Below are 21,095 nucleotides of genomic sequence, written 5' to 3' on the forward strand. Positions count from 1 at the left end.
CCGTATGTACTGTACATACGATGGGCTTTAACCCATTTAATCCCATCGGTCACATTCGTGAAGGACAACAATGATTTAATTTACAGGGCTCTAAAAAATTTTTTATTACTGATTACTTAAAAGGGCTACCAATGACACCTAATTTTAACTTTTAAATGTCTGGGAAAAAATTGGGATTAAATGGGTTAAAACGGAAGAGGTTCATAAAGTTTAAACAAAATCTCGCGTATGAAACTGAAATAAATTAGCTCGTCGGCCTCACAGAGCAGAGATGCATGGTTCGATTCCGGTTTCGGCCTTCCTGTATGGAGTTTGCATGTTCTCCCTGCGCCTGTGTGGGTTTTCTCCGGGTACTCCGGTTTCTTCCCATATTCCGAAAACATGTGTGGCAGGTTACTGGAACACTCGAAATTGTCCCGAGGTGTGAGTGTGAGCGCGGATGGTTGTTTGTCTACGTGTGCCCTGCGGCTGGCTGGCAACCAGTTCAGGATGTACCGCATCTACTGCCCAAAGACAGCTGGGTTAGGCTCCAGCACGCCCCACGACCCTTGTGAAGATAAGCGGATCAGAAAATGGAGGGATGGATGAAATGTGCATTTTCAAATGCTCCGAGAATTAAGTATATTTTTCCCTGGTATAGAAAAAATAATGTCACCAAATAAAATAACACTTAGTTACATAATACATAAGCCGTATTTTACATCATTCAAAAACAACTTGTTTTGTTGTGCAGTAAATAAGAAGTGATATGAAGTCATGTCATTCTGGCCACAAGGGGGGAGCAAACGACTGCTTGAAAACTGACTCATAGCAATTGGCTATTTGCACGCATGATTTTAGTATTTCGGGTCCAGGAGGCGTGCTAACTTCCGGTCACTAGTCTAACATGAAGTGATAGTATCAAACTGTTTAAAATATTCTCGCAATCTGCTGAAATGACGTCAAGTTATCCCAAATGACGATTCATCTCACTATTTGCTCCAATTATCCAAGTGTCGGTGAATCGATTTTCATTCATTTCATCATATTTCATTTAATGAGCCATTTCACAGTAAATGCATGTCCGTGTGAACATAGACTTTCACGACTTATTTGAATCGCACATCCCAACTTTGTTTAGAGGGGATAACAAAGAATACATCTTTATTATCATATGTTCTATGATCCAGATGCAACAATTTTGATTTTATGAAACTATAAAAGACACCCATCAATAAAATAATAGAAATGACAGACATATAGCACAAACTGAGGGTTGACGTTAAATATTCGCACGTAAACTTTGGATCACAACTGTATCTATTACAAAACCCCTCCTTCAGACAATTTTAAAGAATGAGGTTATTTTTCCTTTAAATCAGGGTTCGGCAACCCGCGGCTCTTTCATCCTTATGTTGCGGCTATGCGTGGCTTGGAAAAATAAGTCATCAGTGTCTGGTGGAAGTGAATGTTATTTGTCTTGAAAACGTGTATCACTTCTGATATGTTCTCTAACTGTACACTAGGTGGCAGTGTGGCTATAAAAATACTGTATTGTTGAGATGAAAAAGGAAGGAGAGGAGTTCTGTCCTGAGGACGCAAGTGAGTTGAACGACCTCGTGTTGTGCTGTTCATACAGTAACCTGTTAAGGAAACACTGTTTAGTTACACTCTGGCATTTGCCTTCTTCAGAGACGTTTGGAGCATTTGACGTGTCACCAGTGGCGGTTCTGGGGGGGGGGGGGGGGGGGCAACGGGGGCCAGTGCCCCTGTAGCACCGATTCTGGGCCCCCCTCCGAGCGCAGATTACGCAGTCGTGCCGCGTCGCCGACGCGATAGGTGGAACTAAAGTGCGTGATTTAACATTCTAGTCGGACCCTTTAGTGCGCTGCGCCACTTAAAAATGAGCGGGAAAATGAGAAGCAGTCCGCAGAGAAGGAAATTACCACACGAGTGCTATTTGCGTGTTTGTGTGTGTGTGTGTAACTTTTTTAGTGTCCCTTTTTATTTTAATTTTTATTTAACAGGATCAATATATAAGACATTGCCTTTTAAAAATTGAATGATTATATGCATGTAAAACATCTAGCTTCAGTGTATTTGCAATTTTTGTCCCCGGCAGGCTGGTACCATATCATCCCCTGGCTTGAATATTCTCAACAGATGGACACGGCATATTGTTACGCTTGCAGACATTTTAGCCCTCCTAATACTGTTTTTTTCTCATCACTGGAATGTTATGACTACAATTTCATCAAAGTCAAATAAGATTTCGAATTTGTCTTTTTAGCCCTGGGTTGAATGTGCCCCCCCATCAAAACCCCTGGCCCCAGCCCGGCCCCCTCAGTGAAATTGATCCAGAACCGCCCCTGCGTGTCACCGGGCAGATTTGACAGGTCAGCAGCTCAGCGACACCAAAACAGCAAAATATATGGAAAAAGTATTTTATTTGTGTTGGTTCGTTTTGTTTAATTGTACTTGTAAATTGTAAGATTATTGTGATCTCAAAATATTACCATAAAACTATTTATATATTGTATTATTTTCATCACTCAAAATATGCGTCACACTCTCCGACAGCCCCGTAAAACGCCGGATACATTCATCGAGACTTTCAACAGTAGCTAGTCCAAAAATGGTGAAATCTAAGAAAAGAAAAAAAACTGAAAAAATAGAACATTTAATGATGGCTGGGCAGATTCGTTTGCATTTACCAGCATGCCTAATTTGTGGTGAAAAACTGGTCTATTGCTGATCATATCAGTCAATGATATGATCAGCAAGGCTGGTCGAAACTCCAAAGCGAAAGTATCATCTTGATGTAATCATGCCAGGGCGGCCCGGTAGTCCAGTGGTTAGCACGTCGCCTTCACAGTGCAGAGGTACCGGGTTCGATTCCAGCTCCAGCCTCCCTGTGTGGAGTTTGTATGTTCTCCCCGGGCCTGTGTGGGTTTTCTCCGGGTGCTCCGGTTTCCTCCCACATTCCAAAAACATGTATGGCAGGCTGATTGGGTGCTCTAAATTGTCCCTCGGTGTGAGTGTGGGCGTGGATGGTTGTTCGCCTCTGTGTGTGCCCTGCGATTGGCTGGCAACTGATTCAGGGTGTCCCCCGCCTACTGCCCGAAGACGGCTGGGATAGGCTCCAGCACCCCCCGCGACCCTAGTGAGGATCAAGCGGTTCGGAAAATGGATGGATGGATGGATAATCATGCCAAAGCCTTTGGGTAAGGAGAGTGGCAATGTTTGCTCAGATTAGCATTTGCCTCTGATAATAATGTTTGGCGATGCTGTCGATGTTGGAGTGGAGGTGATTTCTGGTTGGCTCTGCCATCCGCCACAGCGGTGCATTTACTGACAAGTGTGTTTCAGTGGCTTGGTGAATGGTTAAAGACGCTGATTTCACCATAAGAAGTTGGATAAAACATCCCACAGGCATGTTGTGAACACACCTGACGACACTTTTAAATTTTGAATAAAAGGTACCGGTACGTTGCCTTTGAATATTAGTGAGCATAATTTAGTTTAAGGATGAAAATGTCTCGCAGAGAAATTTTCAACTTGATTTATTTGAAAAGCACAAAACCGAACATTGATCAACATTGGTGGTTTGATTTGAACTATTTGTAGTCCCCCCACACGCCCACCGTCTTGCCATCCCACTCGTTGGTGGACAGACACTTAACCATGAAGTGTCCCAGGTCATGTTTGGAGATGGCTCGGCCCCTCAGCGTGTTCTCTGTCGCCACGTAGCGCTCCGTCAGAGGAAGATCATCTGTGTCATAATAGAAATGAAAATGAAAGGGGCAGAAAAGGCCATGTTTTACATATCTATCTCTCTCTCTCTCTATATATATATATATATGTGTGTGTGTGTGTAGTTTAATCCGTATGTTATCTCAAAAACGGTTCATTAATACTCCCCTGGATTTTAGATCTTTTTTTTTTGTTTAAAAAAGTTTTATTCAAAAGATTTTACAGTAATTGTTATTCTTTTGTCAACACTCACTGCCAATGTGAGGGGGCATGACGGCCACGTAGTCCAAGCCAGATGACTTGAGGACGTCGTACATCCTGTCGTGGTCCTCGGTGACGGCCAGCAGGCGCGGCGGCACTTTGGAGCGGTCCCAGAGCAGGAAGGCTGACCCACGGGAGGAGAAAGAACACAGATCATTTGGAAACATTCGGAAACGTACACACATCGGATGTAAACGTGTTGTACCTGACATGCAGCCCACCACTTTGCGGATGCCACGAGCCTTCATTGCCTCCACAATGTTTTTGGTGCCTTCAGACATGGTGGTGGTCGGGCCTGACAGAAGCACAATACAAACACATTCATGTGTTTAGCAGTTGGACAGCGTGTGTTGACTGTCTTGTGTATTTGTGTGTTTTGTTCTCACTGAGATCGTTCCTCGTTCCCAGGATGATGATGACTGCGTCCTGGCCCTCCATGGCCTTCTTCACATCGTCTTTGTTCAGCACGTCACCCACCACCACTCTGGAGGCCTTGTGGTCTGCTGGCAGCCTGGCAGGGTCTCGCACTAGCACCGTCACGTTGTAGTCTGCAAGATAGGGAGCAGGTGAGCCAAGGAGCGCCACGGTAATGTGCCCTCGTGTGATTGGCTGCACTGTCATAAAAAGGCAGTGCCTGGCATACCTCAAGAGAGTGGAACGCGCAATGCCACAAAAGCCAATTCAGAATTGGCTTTTTTTTTTTGGGCTTTTGTGTGTGTGTGTGTGTTCTTTATTTCACAATACTTAGTGACCTTTTTTTGCACTCGAATACTCAATTTTCAGTAAAATCACGCGTTTTCAAAAAATAAGAACAAAAACTAACAAAATTCCTCAAAAGACTAATTAAAACTCACTTTAAAAAAGAAATAAATAATGAATAGGACTAAAAAGGGGAGTAAAACCTCTTGGGACTAAATATTTCTCTTGGGAAAAGAATCTAGTCTGATGATGATATGACAATCAGCAGTTGTACCTGACGTCTCCTTGTCTATCACACGTGAACACACACACATACACACGCGCGCGCGCAAATGCGAGAGCACACGCTTGCACCCCCCCCCCCCCCCCAAATTGGACCTAACAGTCGGAGTGACATCGCCCTTCCTGCACAAACTAGATAACAAGCATCCATCATCACCGTGCCAATCTAACATGACTCAACAGTTTTTGCACTAGGACCATAATGGCTTAGTCACATTAATTAACCATTTAAGCAACTGATTGTTCTTATTAATGTAACTGAAAGCTGATTGGTCTACATGTCAAATTAACGGTAACAAGTTTCTTTTCTTTTTTTTTGTCCAAGACAAAATAATGGAAATAATTTCCTTTTTTTAATCAAATGATTATAGTATTGAAAAAAATCCCATCGGATACATACGGAAGAGGATTAGGGCCAATGAAGAAAAAAAAAGGTTGGCAAGATTCTCACTTTTATCTCAGAATTCTGACTTTAAAGTGAGAATTCTGACTTTAATCTCAGAATTCTGACTTGAAAGTGAGAATTCTGACTTTTATCTCAGTAGATGCATTTGTTAAAGATCAAAATCGAATGCAAATACACCATATGTAGTCGTAGTGCTACTGGTATTTTCTATAAACAAATGAATCACAGACCTATGTGAATTACTTTATACGATATATTAAAATCACTATGTCACCCATCTTTAACAAATACGTCATATTCACAACAACACAATACATTAAGTTCCATTCCAACCTCTCAATCTAGACCCCTTTTTTAGGATAATTATAATTTTTAACGGTTTTTTTGTCAGTTTTTTTTTTTTTTTTTTTTAAATAACGAGAGGTACGTCAAAGCGTGATGTCATCCGTCGTCTCTCACCTGCAGCCGCGACGAGAGGCAGGGTGGCCAAGCCGGTCATTCCCGTCGCCCCAAAAATGAGCACGTTCTTAACGGAGTCCGACATTGTCAACGGTACGAGCGTCTCGAGAGTCAGAAGGTAAATTAAAAAAAAGTTACAATAAACACACAGTCATAAGTCGGTCAGGCTATGGTAAGCTTCCGCCTATCATTGAGCTCCTCCCCTTAAATGCATTTAAAGATGCAGGATCCCTACCCTCGCTTGTTGAAACACACTTTAAGAGCAAATTTTAATCAGCGATGCCTTCGTGTGCCCAAACGCATTAAAATGTATTTACTTTTTTTATTGCACATCAGGTTTTTGATGTATTTTCATTTTTTTGTTTTTAGGTTCGACCGATAAACGCCTGCGTAATACGGATTTTACCATCCGTTGTAATTTATAGCTATGACGTTCTAGGAAAAAAAAAATTCCTAAACCCAACACTTCATTTATAAATATTCCTAAATATTATGTATTGTTATTCGTGATTATATTTTTATACTTTCTATTGCTGTAAAGTACTCTTGATTGAAATGCGGTTGTCAGATAGCGCCGTCTAGTGCACATTTTATGATCTGTCTGTCTCTCTCTTTCTCTCTCTCTCTCGCTCTCTCTATCTCTCTCTGTCTCTCTCTCGGCCCCTCCTGTCACCGCTGCTGCTGCTATTTTCCGCATCTCGACGTTGAGGAGAAAGCCGAGGAGGAGGAGGAGGAGGAGGAGGTTTTGTCAGGTGGTAACGCTGGTGGGGGGGAGAGGAGCGGGTCCGTCCTATGGATGTCATCATCATCCTCCTCAGCAGCCGCAGCCAGGCCAGCACTTCCCGGCCCGGCACTTAATCGGCGGCATCCTCGGCTCGGCTCGGCTTGCACTTGCCGGTGCTAAGCAAGCCGGGGACGAGCACTCGATCGCCGGGAGACACAAAGGTCCGTCCTCGGCATTCGCGTGGAAGGTAAAAGCCAGTGAAGGAGAAGGAGAGAAATGGGGCTAAACTGAGGGGATGAGGTTACACTCGGACCGGTGGGTAGGAGAGTCGGCATCCGGACATGCGTCAGGCTGCAGGGGTACCATACCGCAGTGGTCCGTTCGTGCACGGTGCACATGTGATGGATGGGGCACGCGTGACGACTGTTGACGGTGCACGTCAGAGGGCGCATGAAAGTGAGAGCATCCTTGGTCACATAGTAGCAGCAGGCCTGATATAGCTGCAACAGCACACACTAGCTGCACTGCTCTTTCTTACTTTCTACTTTTAGTGACGTTGTGATGGGCAGCATTGTGATGTGGTCAGCACGTTTGCTTTACAGCTCTGGGGTTCTGGTTTGAGTTTGGTGGAGATTGCATGGTCTACTTGAGCTTGAGTGGGGTTTAACTCCCTCATTCCAAAAATATCCATGTTAGCCTCACTGAAGATTCTAAATTGTCCGTACATGAGTATTGTTGTTTCTATTCTTGACCTGTGATTGACTGGCGACCAGTTCATGCTATAGCTCGCTACTCTTCTGAAAAAGTCAGTTTAGATTGGTTGAAGATTAAAAATTGCTCAACGGTGTGAATGCTAGTCTTTTGTTCATCAGTGTGTGCCCTCTGTTTGGCTCTGATACAGTCCAGTGTACCCCACTTCACACCCAAAGTCAGCTGACATTACAAAAGGCGGCACTGGTTGGCACGTCTGCCTCACGGTGCAAAGGTCATGAGTTCGAATCCAGGCCCCAGCCTTCCCGTGTGGAGTTTTCATGATCTCCCCTTGCATGCGTGGGTTTTCTTCGGGCACTCCAGTTTCCTTCTACATTCCAAAAAAAACATCCATAGTTGGTTAATTGATCACTCTAAATCTACTTTACAGTAGGTGAGATTGTAAGTGTGAAGTGTTTGTCTATGTGTGTCGTGCGATTGGCTGGCAAGCAGTTCAGGGTATAGTTTGCCTCCAGTACATCCGTGACCCTCATGACCATAAAATGGTTCAAACGATGGATAGATGGATGGATGGATGGATGACATTACAAAGGAGTACTGTATTAGGAAAAGAAAAATTCAACGCAGGAAGGCATGAGCCTACAATAAAGTCACAAACTTCAGAACTCCAAGGGAGACATGCTAACCACTAATCCACCATGTTGGACGAAGTCGTTATATTACATGATATACAGCACAAATATGGATGGACTTGAGTGCAAAAATTTCTCAATAACACTGTGACTTGATTAGCATCGTGCCCTAGTGGTTAAAATATCTTCCTGACATGTATGAGGTTCAGGGTTAAATTATACTTTCTACTTCTTAGTGAACATGAGACGTAAATATTGTCATTCACACCTTGTGTTCAGGCCAATTTTTATTTTCCGCTTCTGTGTGTATCCAGGAGTCCATGATATGTAAATATTCTCATCCAACCCAAATTGGTTTTATGTCTTTATATGAGCTCTAAATTTAATTCATGTATTGTGGGGTAAGTTATGAGTCAATCTTGAGCCTCAGAGTCACAAAATAGCACTACAAAGAGGGACTAGGTTCCTATCGTTAGCTTGTGCTAGCGCACTTGGTGCCTTCTTAGCAAACAGGACGTCATGGCACACTTGAACTGTTCATAACAATCTTTATGAAGTATAAATTAACAAGTCATTTGTTTATGAGTACTTTATGAGTTACCATGAACCAATTGCAATTGAGCTTGTCTGTCTCACTGGTTGAAGCTAACGGCTAGTGGCTACATATAAATATACATGTTCTAATTCGACGTGCTGGGAGCTGAGCAGGCTCTCCGGGGCCAGCTGTTGTTCAGGTGTGCGCATCAATTGGATTTTGCCTTTTGACACTTTTGACGAGAGGGTGACAGCTTTGATGAGGACTCAGATCAAAAAGGGGGAACACGCCTGCAAGGAACAATGTGACTTGATTAACACTGGCATCTGTCTCACTCTTTCTTACATGAATACTTTTTGTGTGTGGTAAGGCGGCATATGTGTCTCATTGTCCAAGTTTATTTTTGTCTGCTCAATACAGTATTGCTGTATATTTGTGTTGCACACTACACACTGAACAAGATAAAATGCATGCATGCAGGGAGAGATGGCAGGGGGAAACAGATGTGCAAGCAGTGTTGCTTCACTTGAGCTGGGGGATTAGGAAGGTGCCTTGCTCGAGGGCAACTCGAATGTACCCAGGAAGCAGGCTAGCATCTTTTCAACAATTAGTTGCCATTTTTACATTTGTCCCCAGTGGAATTTGAAAATTAACCCTCCGGCACCAAAACCCAAGTCCTTAAAGATGAACATTTCCTCTTATTTATTATGAATATATTTTTGTATTTCTCTGCATTTTTGCATTTTTTTGCATGCGATTTTATTTTAATTTAGCTTATGTAATTGGATTTAGTTCAGTTTTGTCTTTCTTGTTATTTATGTGTATTTTAATTTAGTCCGCCATTTTGTTTTGAAGGAACCATTTGGGGAGATTTGGGCCATTTCCAATTTTAGTTTAAAATTAGATTTTTTTAAAATATTTATTTTTACTGTTATTTACAATTTGGCTTCTGTTGAGGTCTTTGTTCTTAAATGTTATAAACACATCCAATAGTGAGCATGTTATGCAATGTGTGTATTACAGTAAAAATTTTGTGTGTTCGTGTGTGTGTGTGTGTGTGTGTGTGGTAGGGTGTTGGTGGCGTCATGGCGAATGCTTCGCCGGACCTGGACAACGCCGATGCCCAGCGCCAGCTCAACAACAACAACCGGCCCATCAGTTCGGCATTTTGGGAAACAGAGTGCACCAGCGCCAAGTTGTTTGAGTGCTCCCGCATCAAAGCCCTGGCCGGTAATGGGAATTATTCAACCAGGGCTGGGTGATATCGCCTTAAAATAAAACAATTCAAAAAGCTAATGACAATGACATGAGTCAAAACGAGGTTTGCTTAATTTCTCCTGATCCCAAAACTGCATTGAAAGTGTTTTTTTTTAATGGCATCAACTTGTACTAACTTTAAAATAAATATACAGTATGAAATATATATATATTTTTTTCTTTACAAATAAATGAAATGGTTCCTCTTTGGAAAAATGCCACTGACTCAACTTTTATGAACTAGCACCTCACAACCATGTTGAGAGTGAAAGCCGTGCACATCAGTGGGGAAACACTGAATTAAATAATTAAGAAAAAAATCAACAAAAAATATCTAAGAATAATTTTTGAAAGGCCACAAAATTAAAGTAATTTTAAAAGAGAACATACAAAACCATTATTAAAAGTAATGCAATTTTAAAAAACAATTTTTTTAAAATCACTTAAGTTTTCTGGATAGGAATTCAAAAAGTCTTTTAAGATCATTTTAATTAATCATTTAAATTGATCCATTTCCCAGCCCAATGTAACATTGTACTCTTGCCTACACTGAGTCCTCCTTCTTGTCCCAATACGTTTTGTCTAAATCCCCACAGAGGAGCGAGATGCCGTCCAGAAGAAGACGTTCACAAAATGGGTTAACTCCCACCTGGCCCGAGTGTCCTGCCGCATCTCAGACCTCTACAATGACCTGCGCGATGGCTACATGCTCACGCGGCTGCTCGAGGTTCTCAGCGGGGAGCTGCTGGTGAGAGCCCGGGGATTTGTTATGCTAACATGGTTGCCAACACATGACAAGATAGCCAAATAAGAAAGAAAAGCCGAATGAGTGATCATAAAATTAGCAATGTGACCTTTCCCAAAAATGACAATGTGTCAAAATGTTCTAACCAGTCAACCATCGTGCCAGCTATTTATTTTTTTGTTGGCCCCTACAGCCGAGGCCGACACGAGGCCGCATGCGCATCCACTCTTTGGAGAACGTGGACAAAGCCCTCCAGTTCCTTAAGGAGCAGAGGGTCCACCTGGAGAATGTGGGCTCACATGACATTGTGGACGGCAACCACCGCCTCACACTGGGCCTCATCTGGACCATCATCCTCCGCTTCCAGGTACCAAGCAAAAACTCAATGTGCTGCAGGCCCGATGCTGACTATGCTAGCATGGTCACAGTAAGTTAGAAATGCTAATGAGTTAGAAACTTGAATATGGTAGGTAAAGCACTTCGGTAGATTTATCGGCATGATACATCCTACCGTGTAATTGGCCATTGTTTTAAAAGCCTAATGGGTTTTAAATGCTAACATGCTAAGACCTTGTGTAAGATAACATAAGATAAGAAAACCTTTATTAGTCTCACAATGGAGAAATTCCCAATTTACAGCAGCAAAAATAATGAAAAGGAGAAGTAGAAGAACAAAAATTACCTCAGTGTAACAGAAGTGACCTTTTTTTTCTTTGTTAAATTATTATCCTTGTGAGACTACTGTTTTATTATTTACATTACATTATTACACTGAAAAGTTAATAAATGGGTTTTCTAAAGAAGAGAGAAACATTAGAACATTGTCATATTTCAGAAGGACTTCAAAGAAAGCTACTATTAGGAGGCAGAATTTACATTCGGGCTGAAAAAAATATTGTCATTGTGATAATGGCACATGCAAAAGGAAAAGTACAATGATTTCATATGAATTTGTATGCTCTAATCCTACTTTGAATATCATATCGTCATATCGTCAGTCTCTTAAAATAATGACCTACGGCAAGTTTTGACAAAATGTATTTCATCCCTCCATTTTCTTATCCGCTTATCCTCATGAGCGTCGCGGGTGTTCTGAAGCCTATCCCAGCTGTCTTTGGGCAGTAGGCGGGGGACACCCTGAATTGGTTGACAGCCAATTCCAGGGCACACAGAGACAAACAACCATTCGCACTGACAATCACATCTAGGGACAATTTAGAGTATTCGATCAACCCACACAGGCACAGGGAGAACATGAAAACTCTACACAGGAAGGCCAGAACTCTGTGAGGCATGTGCACTGTGAGGCCGACGTGCTAACCCGGTCAACCACCATACCGCCCTCTCACCACATTGTGAAGCCTAATAAGATTTTGATGTGCATGGTCGCTATAACTCTTGAATGTAAGAGCAGACTCGCTGTTAGTGTTGTTAGAGAGAATACTGCAGCTTTAGAGAGCCTCCATCTGCAGTTAAGTAAACTGACATTGTTTTTTTTTTCTTTGATTTTTATGTTGAGCTTTGATCTATGACCACCGCTACTGTGGAGACTTTAGTGGTAACCTCCCCCATGAAAAACACAGATGCAGACATACACAACCCCCACACCCACAATGCATTAATGGTGACTGGCCATGTGGTGCCCCCAGGCTGAGATGCAATCAGGGGCTCAAAACTGCCCCACCCAAAATGAATGAAATGAGCTGGCCTTGCAGCCACCCAATCACCTGCTTGGTATTTTATGAATGTCAATCATAGCTGCAGGGGTCATTCCAGGCCTCACACAATGGAAGGAGTCATAAACACACACACACACGCACACACACATGTATCGTAGTTTTTTCATAAAGAAAGTTAACTAGGTAGAGGACATTTGTGGCTTTCTTTATAAGGAACGATTCCTTCTCGCACTTCTTGTTTCCGCCTTTCTTTTGTGCTGAAATCAGAGAGGTGTGGCAGTACTCTGATGAAGAAGACAAGGAAGATTAAGGAGAAGAGGAGGTGGAGGTGGAGGTAGTAACTGGGAAATGTATTTATAACCGAATACAGTGAATAGAAGTCCACTTGCAAGCATATCAAGTACCTGCCAACCCATCAAGTGGGAAATGAAGCAACCAGCACACACACAATTTTTTCTTAACACAATCTTTCCAGGAGTCTCTCAAAGTTATCCGTCCTCCGTGTCCTATAGGGAGGGTTGTAAATCATCATCATTGTTGTGTTTGTACAGATCCAAGTGATCAAAATTGCCACAGCTGACAACAGAGAGACACGCTCGGCCAAGGACGCTCTGCTGCTCTGGTGTCAGATGAAGACTGCCGGGTGAGGGGGAAGTCCACATCAGAGGAAACACAATTCAAATGTTTTTATTTATTTATTTATATACACACACAGATTTTTATTTATTTATTCTTTTTTTTTTCTTTGTAGGTACCCTGAAGTGAACATCCAGAACTTCACCAGCTGCTGGAGGGATGGCCTGGCCTTCAATGCACTCATACACAGGCACAGGTTGACATGACTTTTTCTGTGGTTTTATTTTTGCACTTTACTATGTGTCCCCTCTTGTACTATACATGAGCTATGGGTGTACAATATTGACAGATCGACCAAAAATCAAATATTTTGCCTTCTTGTGTTGAGAAGTAAGGTCAGTTCTCAGGGTGCCATTATGCCGAGATGCCGTCTTTTTATTGTATTATTTTTATTGAACTGGTGCCAGCCACTTGCAGCGCAAACATAGGCAAACAACCATTCACAATCACACCTCGGAACAATTTAGAGTGTTCAATTAACCAACCGTGCATGTTTTTGGAATATGAAAGGAAACCAGAATACCCAGAGAAAACCCACCCAGGCACGGGGGGAAAATGCAAACTCCACGCAGGAAGGCTGCAGCCCAGAATCTAGCCCCCGACCTCTGCACTGTGAGGCAGACTTGCTAACCAGTTGAACACCGTGCTGTCCATTCTCCATAATAGTCCTTTTTATTTTTGTTTTCAACTCCTCTTTCACTTGACCTAATAGATGCCTCCCACCGCTCCCCATCTTGGATTGAGTGGGAATATATTACATCCAGTTAGGGATGCAGGTTTAACCGTCTTTTAAAATTGAGGTGTGTCTGAAGATTGTCCTGCTTTCTTACTGCAGGCCGGATCTGATTGCGTTCCACAAGTTGACCAGATCCAACGCTACTCACAACTTGCAGCAGGCCTTCAACGTCGCTGAGCAGAACCTGGGGCTCACCAAGCTGCTGGACCCTGAGGGTGAACTGGACCTCCCTCCCTCCCTCGTCATTCATTCACTTAAAAGAGTTCTATAAAGAATTCACATTGCTTCATGTGCAGATGTGAACACGGAGAACCCCGATGAAAAGTCCATCATCACCTACGTGGTCTCCTACTACCACTACTTCTCCAAGATGAAAGCTCTTATAGTGGAGGGCAAGAGAGTCGGCAAGGTAACAAGCGGTTTATTCCCTCCCTTCTCCAAACGTGTTTTGATTCAACCGGTTATAATGCGCATCAGGTCCTGGACAACTGCATCGAGGCCGAGAAGCTGGTGGGCCGGTATGAGGCACTGGCGTCAGACCTGCTGGACTGGATTGAGAAGACCATTGCTGTCATTGGCAACCAGAAGTTTGCCAACTCGCTGACCGGCGTTCAGCAGCAGCTGCAGGCCTTCACCACCTACTGCACCGTCGAGAAGCCAATCAAGTGAGTTGAATGGTTTCCACTTCCACAGTTTGCTTCTTTAAAGGGGGCATATTAATTAAAAATGACATTTTAACAGCTCTGCGTGGAGTTTGCATGTTCTCCCCGTGTCTGATTTGAATCTCCAATGCCATGTAAAGACAATGGCGGATCAGCTATATAGCTTCAGTTTATGATTTTTAAACAGGAATAAACACCTGTGGTGGTTATCCGAAAACCTCCCTCACAGCATCAAAAATGATGTCCCATGTCAAGATGACTTTTCTTAACTGCAGGTTCCAGGAAAAGGGGAACCTCGAGGTACTTCTCTTCACCATTCAAAGCAAACTAAGAGCTAACAACCAGAAAGCCTACATGCCTCATGAGGGAAAGCTCATCTCCGACATCAACAAGGTGGTCTTACAAGATATTACCCTTTTGAAGTTTATTTATCGGTTAGCCTTACGTAGCTTCTTTCCAGGCGTGGGAACGGCTAGAGAAGGCGGAGCACGAGAGGGGTGTGGCCCTGCGTAAGGAGCTGATTCGCCAGGAGAAGCTGGAGCTGCTGGCTCAGCGTTTTGACCACAAGACCACCATGAGACAAGCGTGGCTCAACGAGAACCAGAGACTCGTGTCGCAGGTACTGTGAAAAACAACACCCACGCACCCGAGGCTTCTTGATGTTAAATCCATGTTTCAAAAAATTACATTTTATGTATTACATGTAAACATTTTCTTACAAAAAAACCACAAAAAAAAACGCAGAGTTAAAATAACAAACACTTACATCAGACACTTTCCCAAGCCATACAGAGCTGCAACATAAGGATGAAAGAGACGCTTGCGGGTTGCCGACCCCTTGTCTAGAAGTTAAAAGAAGATTCATCCCTGTATGACTTTCCATTAAAAAGTTATTCCCAACTGTAATCATCCATGAATAGCTGAAGCAGCTGAAAATCTTTGTTGGGACATTTCCCTTTGTCATATAAGAAAGCTCACTCATAAAAATGTCAAGGTAGCACTGGATGACTTTCAGTTCAGCAGTCATTTCTATCTGTAATGATCCGTGAATGTCCGAAACACCCGAAATCACAGGCTGGATATTTCCCGATATCCGAGAAGGATCCAGGTGAATGTAGAAGTCAGATTCAGTCCTGCATGATTTTCTGTTAAAAAAGTTTTTACCAACCGGGACAATTTGGGAATATCCAAGACAGACTAAATGACAATATACCTGTACAAGGAAACAAGTGGCACCACTGGAAAGCTCACCCCTAAAAATATGAAATGTTGATGTTGCATTTAGCTATGTAGGACTTCCTTACATTTTAGGGATTATTTCCAACTATATAGATCACTGGATAACTGAAACACCTCGAATGACACGTTCCCAACATCTGAAAAGTATACATGTGGTACTATTGTGAAGTCCACTCCTAGAAATGTGGACGGCGAAGCTGTGACATCACTGTGGGTGGCTTTACCTTTAATAGTCAATTCCAACTCTAACAATCTAAAACAAACTCAGTCCTAAGATTGGAAACTTGCCTATGTCCTGGAAGGAGGTGGGTTTTGGGGTAGAAGTTCAACAGGTCCACAATTATCCTCAAGTTCTTCTCCGTCCCCTCTAGGACAACTTTGGCTATGATCTCCCTGCGGTTGAGGCGGCCATGAAGAAGCACGAGGCCATCGAGGCGGATATTGCCTCGTATGAGGAGCGAATTGGCGTGGTGGTGGAGCTGGCCACCGAGATGGAGGTGGAGAGCTACTACGACATCCGCCGCATCTTGGCCCGCAAAGAGAACATCCTGGGACAGTGGAGTCTGCTGAAGGAGCTGCTGGCGGGCAGGCGAACCCGGCTGGAGAAGAACCTGGCCCTGCAGAAGACCTTCCAGGACATGGTCTACATGATCGACTGGATGGAGGACACACAGGTAGCCGAGTTTTAGAATGGGACTGGCCAAACATTTGTGCATCGGGGCCATGTCTGACTTTTAAAATGGACACATGGTCCATCGGTCATTTGCAGAGGAGGTTAAAAAAAATGAAATATGAATAATATAAAACCTAAACACTTTTCTTAACTTAATAACTAATCCTAACTTTTTTAATTTGACCTTTAAAAGCTCACGTGATACGGATTTTACTATGCATTGTAAATTATAGCTATCATGTTTTAGAAAGAAATTCCATCTGTTGCTGAACCTAACCCTTAATTCATAAATATTCCAAAATATATGACTATATTACATGTAATATTATTGTTATTTTACAATGCATTATGATTAAATGAAAAAAAAGTAATGAAACCTCAAACTGTGTATTTTACTAGGAGTTTTCTTTCTATTTTGGCCAATAAATTATTTAAACAACCATTTCTCAAAATTAATGTAAAAATGTACCGATATATATGTAAAATTGTTATTTTACAAATGTGATGTTTTTGTATTATTTATAGATTCATTTGATTATTTTTCAAGAGGTTTATTAACTGATTTAATGAGATATATTTATGTATTGCAAAATACAAAAATTATTTATTGTACATTTTAAATAACCAATTTTAGGAAAAACAGCTAAATTAATGCAACTAATATGGTGGGTGTCTTGATAATGTGAAATGCTCGGTGAGCTAGAAAAAGGAAACACAACGTTTGTGGCCCATGGGCCGTACTTTGCCCACTCGATAGTCAAGAGCCTTCAAAATCCATCCATCCACCGGACGTGATAAAACGTGTACCCATTTCCCTCCTAGGCCCAACTGTTGTCCAAGGACTTTGGGAAGCATCTTCTGGAGGTGGACGACCTGCTGCAGAAGCACAGCCTGCAGGAAGCCGACATTGGGGTGCAGGTTGAGAGGGTGGAGACACTCAATGCTGCTGCACTCAAATTTACCACCATTGAGGGTACACACACATCACATTAGTTCACCCACAAAGAGGGGAGCAACCACAAAATGATGATCCCGCATCCTAGTGAGCGACATGATTGGCTGCTTTGTTGCTGCCGTCTCCAAAGGTTACCAGCCATGCGACCCGCAAGTAATCTGTAACCGGGTCAATCACGTGTCGTCCTGCCTAGAGGAGCTGAAGGAGTTGGCAGCCAAGCGACGCTCTGAGTTGGAGGAGTCCAGGCAGCTATGGGCCTTTTTCCAGGTTTGAGATGGAAGCTCAACTTCTATACAGAAATGCGAACATGCTATCCATGTGTCCTCCAAACAGGTACTGGAGGAGTCTGAGGTGTGGATTCGGGAAAAGAGCTCCATCCTGGGGGCTCAGGGCTATGGGAAAGACCTCAGCAGCGTGCTCAAGTTACTCCAGAAACACAAGACCCTCGCCGGTGAACTAATGGCCCACCGAGCCTTGCTGGAGGTGTGTGTTTCTTTGTTTGCGTGCACGTGCTGTCCTGCATGTGAGTTGGTGTCCCAATGCCTCTGTCAGGTAGTAGCGGAATAAGGATAGACGTTTTCAAATTTGAAAGCTGAACTTGATACCCTGACTCTGGCTGTAAACACTAAATTGACCAAGCTTTTGAAACCTTAAACCTAGGCTTCAAACAGTAGACAGTAGTAGTAGTAGATTGAAATCCTGACCCTGTTTTGACTGACTTGACATTCATTTAACATTAACCCATGCTTGAAACCTTAGCCCTTGTTTGAAACATTCACTAATTGCAGTAAAGCTTATTGACTCCTCTTTAGGGGTTGGGCGAGTATTGATACCAGGTATCGGTATCAGGACAATACAGGCCTTATTTTAAGGTATTGTGTATCATGGATACTGCCGATACCAGCCACCGATACTTATCGAGAAAAAAAAATCTGACGTCAAGTACAGTAAGTCCTCGGCAGTCATTGGCGCTATCCTGCAGCAATTTGACATGTTGAGGAATCACAATTTATTGTCATTGTGTTATATGAAATTTTATAGATAAAGACGGGTATCAGTACTTTGTAAGAATGAATATTAAAGTGGTTATCAATCACCCCTTATCCCCATAAACCCAAAACTCAATGACTCGGTGTGATAATGTGGTACCATCTCCAGACGACCATCGAGCGCGGTCAGCAGATTCTGAATGAGAAGAGCTTGGGCACAGCGGGCATTCATGAGCGCATCCTGGACGTGACGGATGAGTGGACGCGGCTAGAAGAGCAGGCAGCACAACGCCTCGCCCACCTACAGGAAGCGCTCAACTTCTTCCAGTTCTCGACCGAGACTGACGACCTGGTGGTGTGGCTGCAGGACTCGTACCGTCTGGTCTCCAGCGAGGACTTTGGTCATGATGAGTACTCCACATGCTCGCTACTCAAGAAGCACCGAAGTGTCAGCGAGGACATCGACAAACATCGGCTGCATGTGGTGGCGCTGCGCAGGCACTTGCCGTTGCTGCCGCTGCGCTACAGAGAACAAGAGGTAGGCGCTGCTTTTGCACCTGTTGCCAACAGAGCGTGCAGTCTGTTCAAATAAGCGAACACATAATTTAGCACCCATTATGTGGGATCTCAGAAAATAAAAAACGTGTATTTGCAGCGGTTGTGGACCACAAGTATTAGCTTCAAACATTAGCTCTAACTTTCGCTTCTAACGTTAGCGCTGCCATTTAATCTGTTACTTTCCACCACTGTGTATTTATTTTAAAAATTTGCGTATTTCTGGAAAAAAGTATACATTAATAAAAATTATCCAATTGTGATTTTTGTTTTCCCTTTATATTACAATTGTGATTTATTATATTTTATATTATTATACAATTGTATGTATTTTACAAGCAATACATTAATATGTATTACAGTAAATAATATCAGATACAGTAAATATCAAATTGATAATCTACACTAGTTTTAATGCTTTGTTCTTATAGGTTTAACCAATGTGAAATATAGGCAAATGAAGAATGAATTAAGATTGAAGACATTTTATTCATCGACTTCAATTACAGTTGTGAACTTACTAAGTACTCTGACTTGCTGTGGTTTACGCATTCAAGACGACAACCTTTCAAAATTCAACCAAACAAGTGTAAATATTAATCAGGAACTCACAACTCAACTCATAAGCAGGCTTCTTCATGTCAACTTTTCATTTTTCATGAAACAATGGTATCTGGACTTCACTTTGTAAGCATTGAACTTACCTAGACACAATAGAAATAAATCAGGATAATATACATGCATTTAAATAAATAAAGCCTATAGACTAACCGAAATTAAGCATTTCACAATTTGTAGCCTTAAAGATTTGAAAATCGCATTCTACTGCATTGCGATATTTGAATTTGATTAATTACTCAGCCCTAAAATTAAATACAAATGTAAGGAAACTGGAGAATTAATGAGGGCTTAATGAAATGGATTTATATGTTGTTCCATGGCTTTGGTGGCTTCTCCATGCGGTTTTGTGTAGGACGTGCAGGTTCGGGTAGTGGAAGTGGAACAACTGTACACGGAGGTGGTAGAGGTGGCCGTTCTCCGCCAGCAATGGCTCCACGACGCCCTGGCTGTCTATCGCATGTTCAGCGAAGTCAATGCTTGCGAGCTCTGGATAGATGAAAAAGAGCAATGGCTCAACAAAATGGAGATCCCTGAGAACCTGGAGGACGTGGAGGTGGTGGCGCACAGGTAGGGCACTGCCGATGGGAATGTGTTTCCTGACAAACCCGACAGAAGCAAAACCCAAAAAAGCAACAGAAAACAAGAGCAGAATAAGACGATCTATAACTATGGTATCATTACATAGGAACTGTAAAGTCACATGGAAAGTGTCATGTTATATAGGATGGTTTCTTTTTTTCTTTTTTTGGTCGCAGGTTCGAGTCCCTGGACCAGGAGATGAATAGCCTAATGGGGAGGATCTTGGATGTCAACCAGATAGTCCAGCAGCTTCTGGATGGGGGACATCCATCCTCCACAGAGGTCAGAGGCTGTCAGGACCACCTCAACTCCAGGTATTGACAGAAAATTGCTACTTCAATGTCCAACATAGAACCACACGGGTTGGGGGGAAATGAGGAGCATGATGGAGGCACGGTGTGGATGATCTTGAGTAGGCTAGTTATGAGGAGTTCAATGATCATTCAGAGTGGAAAATCTTGAATGTGATGTGCAGGGGATGGTGAGCAAAAGCAGAATGAATTTGTGGGGGTAGGCTGGAGATCAGGAAACGGATAAGGATAAGGAGAGAGATGGAGATGTAGTCCAGAAGATCTTGATTGGTGATGCAGATGACAAAAAGAATGGGGATAGGAGAGGGATGTGGTGGCCTCACATCATGCATTCACACACAGTGTCTCTCATGCACACACACACACACACACACACACACTCTGACACACACCATATGATCTGTTTAACATGTTTGTTCCTTGGCAGGTGGAACAGCATCGTGGGTCTGGTGGAGCAGAAGAAGAACCAGCTGGACAGCATGCAGCGTCTTCAGAACTACCTACTGGAGTGTAGCGAGATCAAGTCTCAGATCCAGGAGAAGCGCAAGGCCATCGACGCGACACAGTACGCCGGCAGCGATCTGGGCGGCGTCCTGGCTCTGCAGCGCCGCCTCTCCACGATGGAGGGGGCGCTGTCTGTGCTGGAGCCCAAGCTGATGCACTTACAGGTGAGGCACGACAGGTGGAAAAATATGCGGGGAGGTTGAGGAAATGGGAGCTGTCGCTCTTGTCTTTAAGCAAAGTTGTTGGCGATTTGGGAAAAAGGAATATCATTCATAAAAACGAATAATATTTCCATCAAATTTGTGTATTTCTGACAAACTAGGATGTTTTTTAAAAATTCATGTATTTCTTAAAATTTGGTATATTTCTGGAAAAGTCATGTATATTTCTTCAAATATTTTATATTTAAAAATGTTATCAATATCAGAAAATTTTTTAGCTATATCAGAAAACCTTAAATATGTCTGAAACAAAGTCATACATTCCTTTACTGGGAAAAAGTTACATATTTCA

At 42.7% G+C, this 21,095-nt stretch overlaps 2 protein-coding genes across 4 annotated transcripts in view; one reads left to right on the forward strand and one right to left on the reverse strand.

Moving 5' to 3' along the window:
* Positions 1-3,527: 3,527 nt before the first annotated feature.
* blvrb (biliverdin reductase B) lies at positions 3,528-6,019 on the reverse strand. Its single transcript, XM_086126358.1, has 5 exons — positions 5,840-6,019; positions 4,380-4,541; positions 4,199-4,288; positions 3,986-4,117; positions 3,528-3,751 (listed from the first exon to the last, which is right to left on the reverse strand). Exons 1-5 carry the CDS (start codon positions 5,922-5,924, stop codon positions 3,597-3,599), a joined length of 624 nt encoding a protein of 207 aa, XP_085982484.1. The 5' UTR covers positions 5,925-6,019; the 3' UTR covers positions 3,528-3,596.
* Positions 6,020-6,648: 629 nt separating this feature from the next.
* sptbn4b (spectrin, beta, non-erythrocytic 4b) overlaps positions 6,649-21,095 on the forward strand; it is a 35,433-nt gene continuing 20,986 nt past the window's right edge. For 2 of the 3 annotated variants that reach the window (XM_086125042.1, XM_086125044.1), the window contains exons 1-19: positions 6,677-6,810; positions 9,512-9,671; positions 10,295-10,446; positions 10,637-10,810; positions 12,674-12,765; positions 12,874-12,954; positions 13,594-13,709; positions 13,791-13,903; positions 13,972-14,159; positions 14,432-14,549; positions 14,617-14,775; positions 15,767-16,069; positions 16,891-17,041; positions 17,154-17,290; positions 17,357-17,506; positions 18,182-18,550; positions 19,541-19,755; positions 19,944-20,081; positions 20,506-20,746. In XM_086125042.1, the coding sequence (XP_085981168.1) occupies positions 9,527-9,671; positions 10,295-10,446; positions 10,637-10,810; positions 12,674-12,765; positions 12,874-12,954; positions 13,594-13,709; positions 13,791-13,903; positions 13,972-14,159; positions 14,432-14,549; positions 14,617-14,775; positions 15,767-16,069; positions 16,891-17,041; positions 17,154-17,290; positions 17,357-17,506; positions 18,182-18,550; positions 19,541-19,755; positions 19,944-20,081; positions 20,506-20,746 (3,042 nt within the window). In that variant the 5' untranslated portion in view covers positions 6,677-6,810; positions 9,512-9,526. Of the gene's footprint in view, positions 6,811-9,511; positions 9,672-10,294; positions 10,447-10,636; positions 10,811-12,673; positions 12,766-12,873; positions 12,955-13,593; positions 13,710-13,790; positions 13,904-13,971; positions 14,160-14,431; positions 14,550-14,616; positions 14,776-15,766; positions 16,070-16,890; positions 17,042-17,153; positions 17,291-17,356; positions 17,507-18,181; positions 18,551-19,540; positions 19,756-19,943; positions 20,082-20,505; positions 20,747-21,095 lie in introns of all 3 variants that reach the window. The other variant, XM_086125043.1, reaches the window with a different exon arrangement.

The sequence above is a fragment of the Hippocampus guttulatus genome, chromosome 12, assembly GCF_054856545.1.
Source record: "Hippocampus guttulatus isolate MCC_2025c chromosome 12, RoL_Hgut_1.0, whole genome shotgun sequence".
NCBI classification, from domain to species: Eukaryota; Metazoa; Chordata; class Actinopteri; order Syngnathiformes; family Syngnathidae; genus Hippocampus; species Hippocampus guttulatus.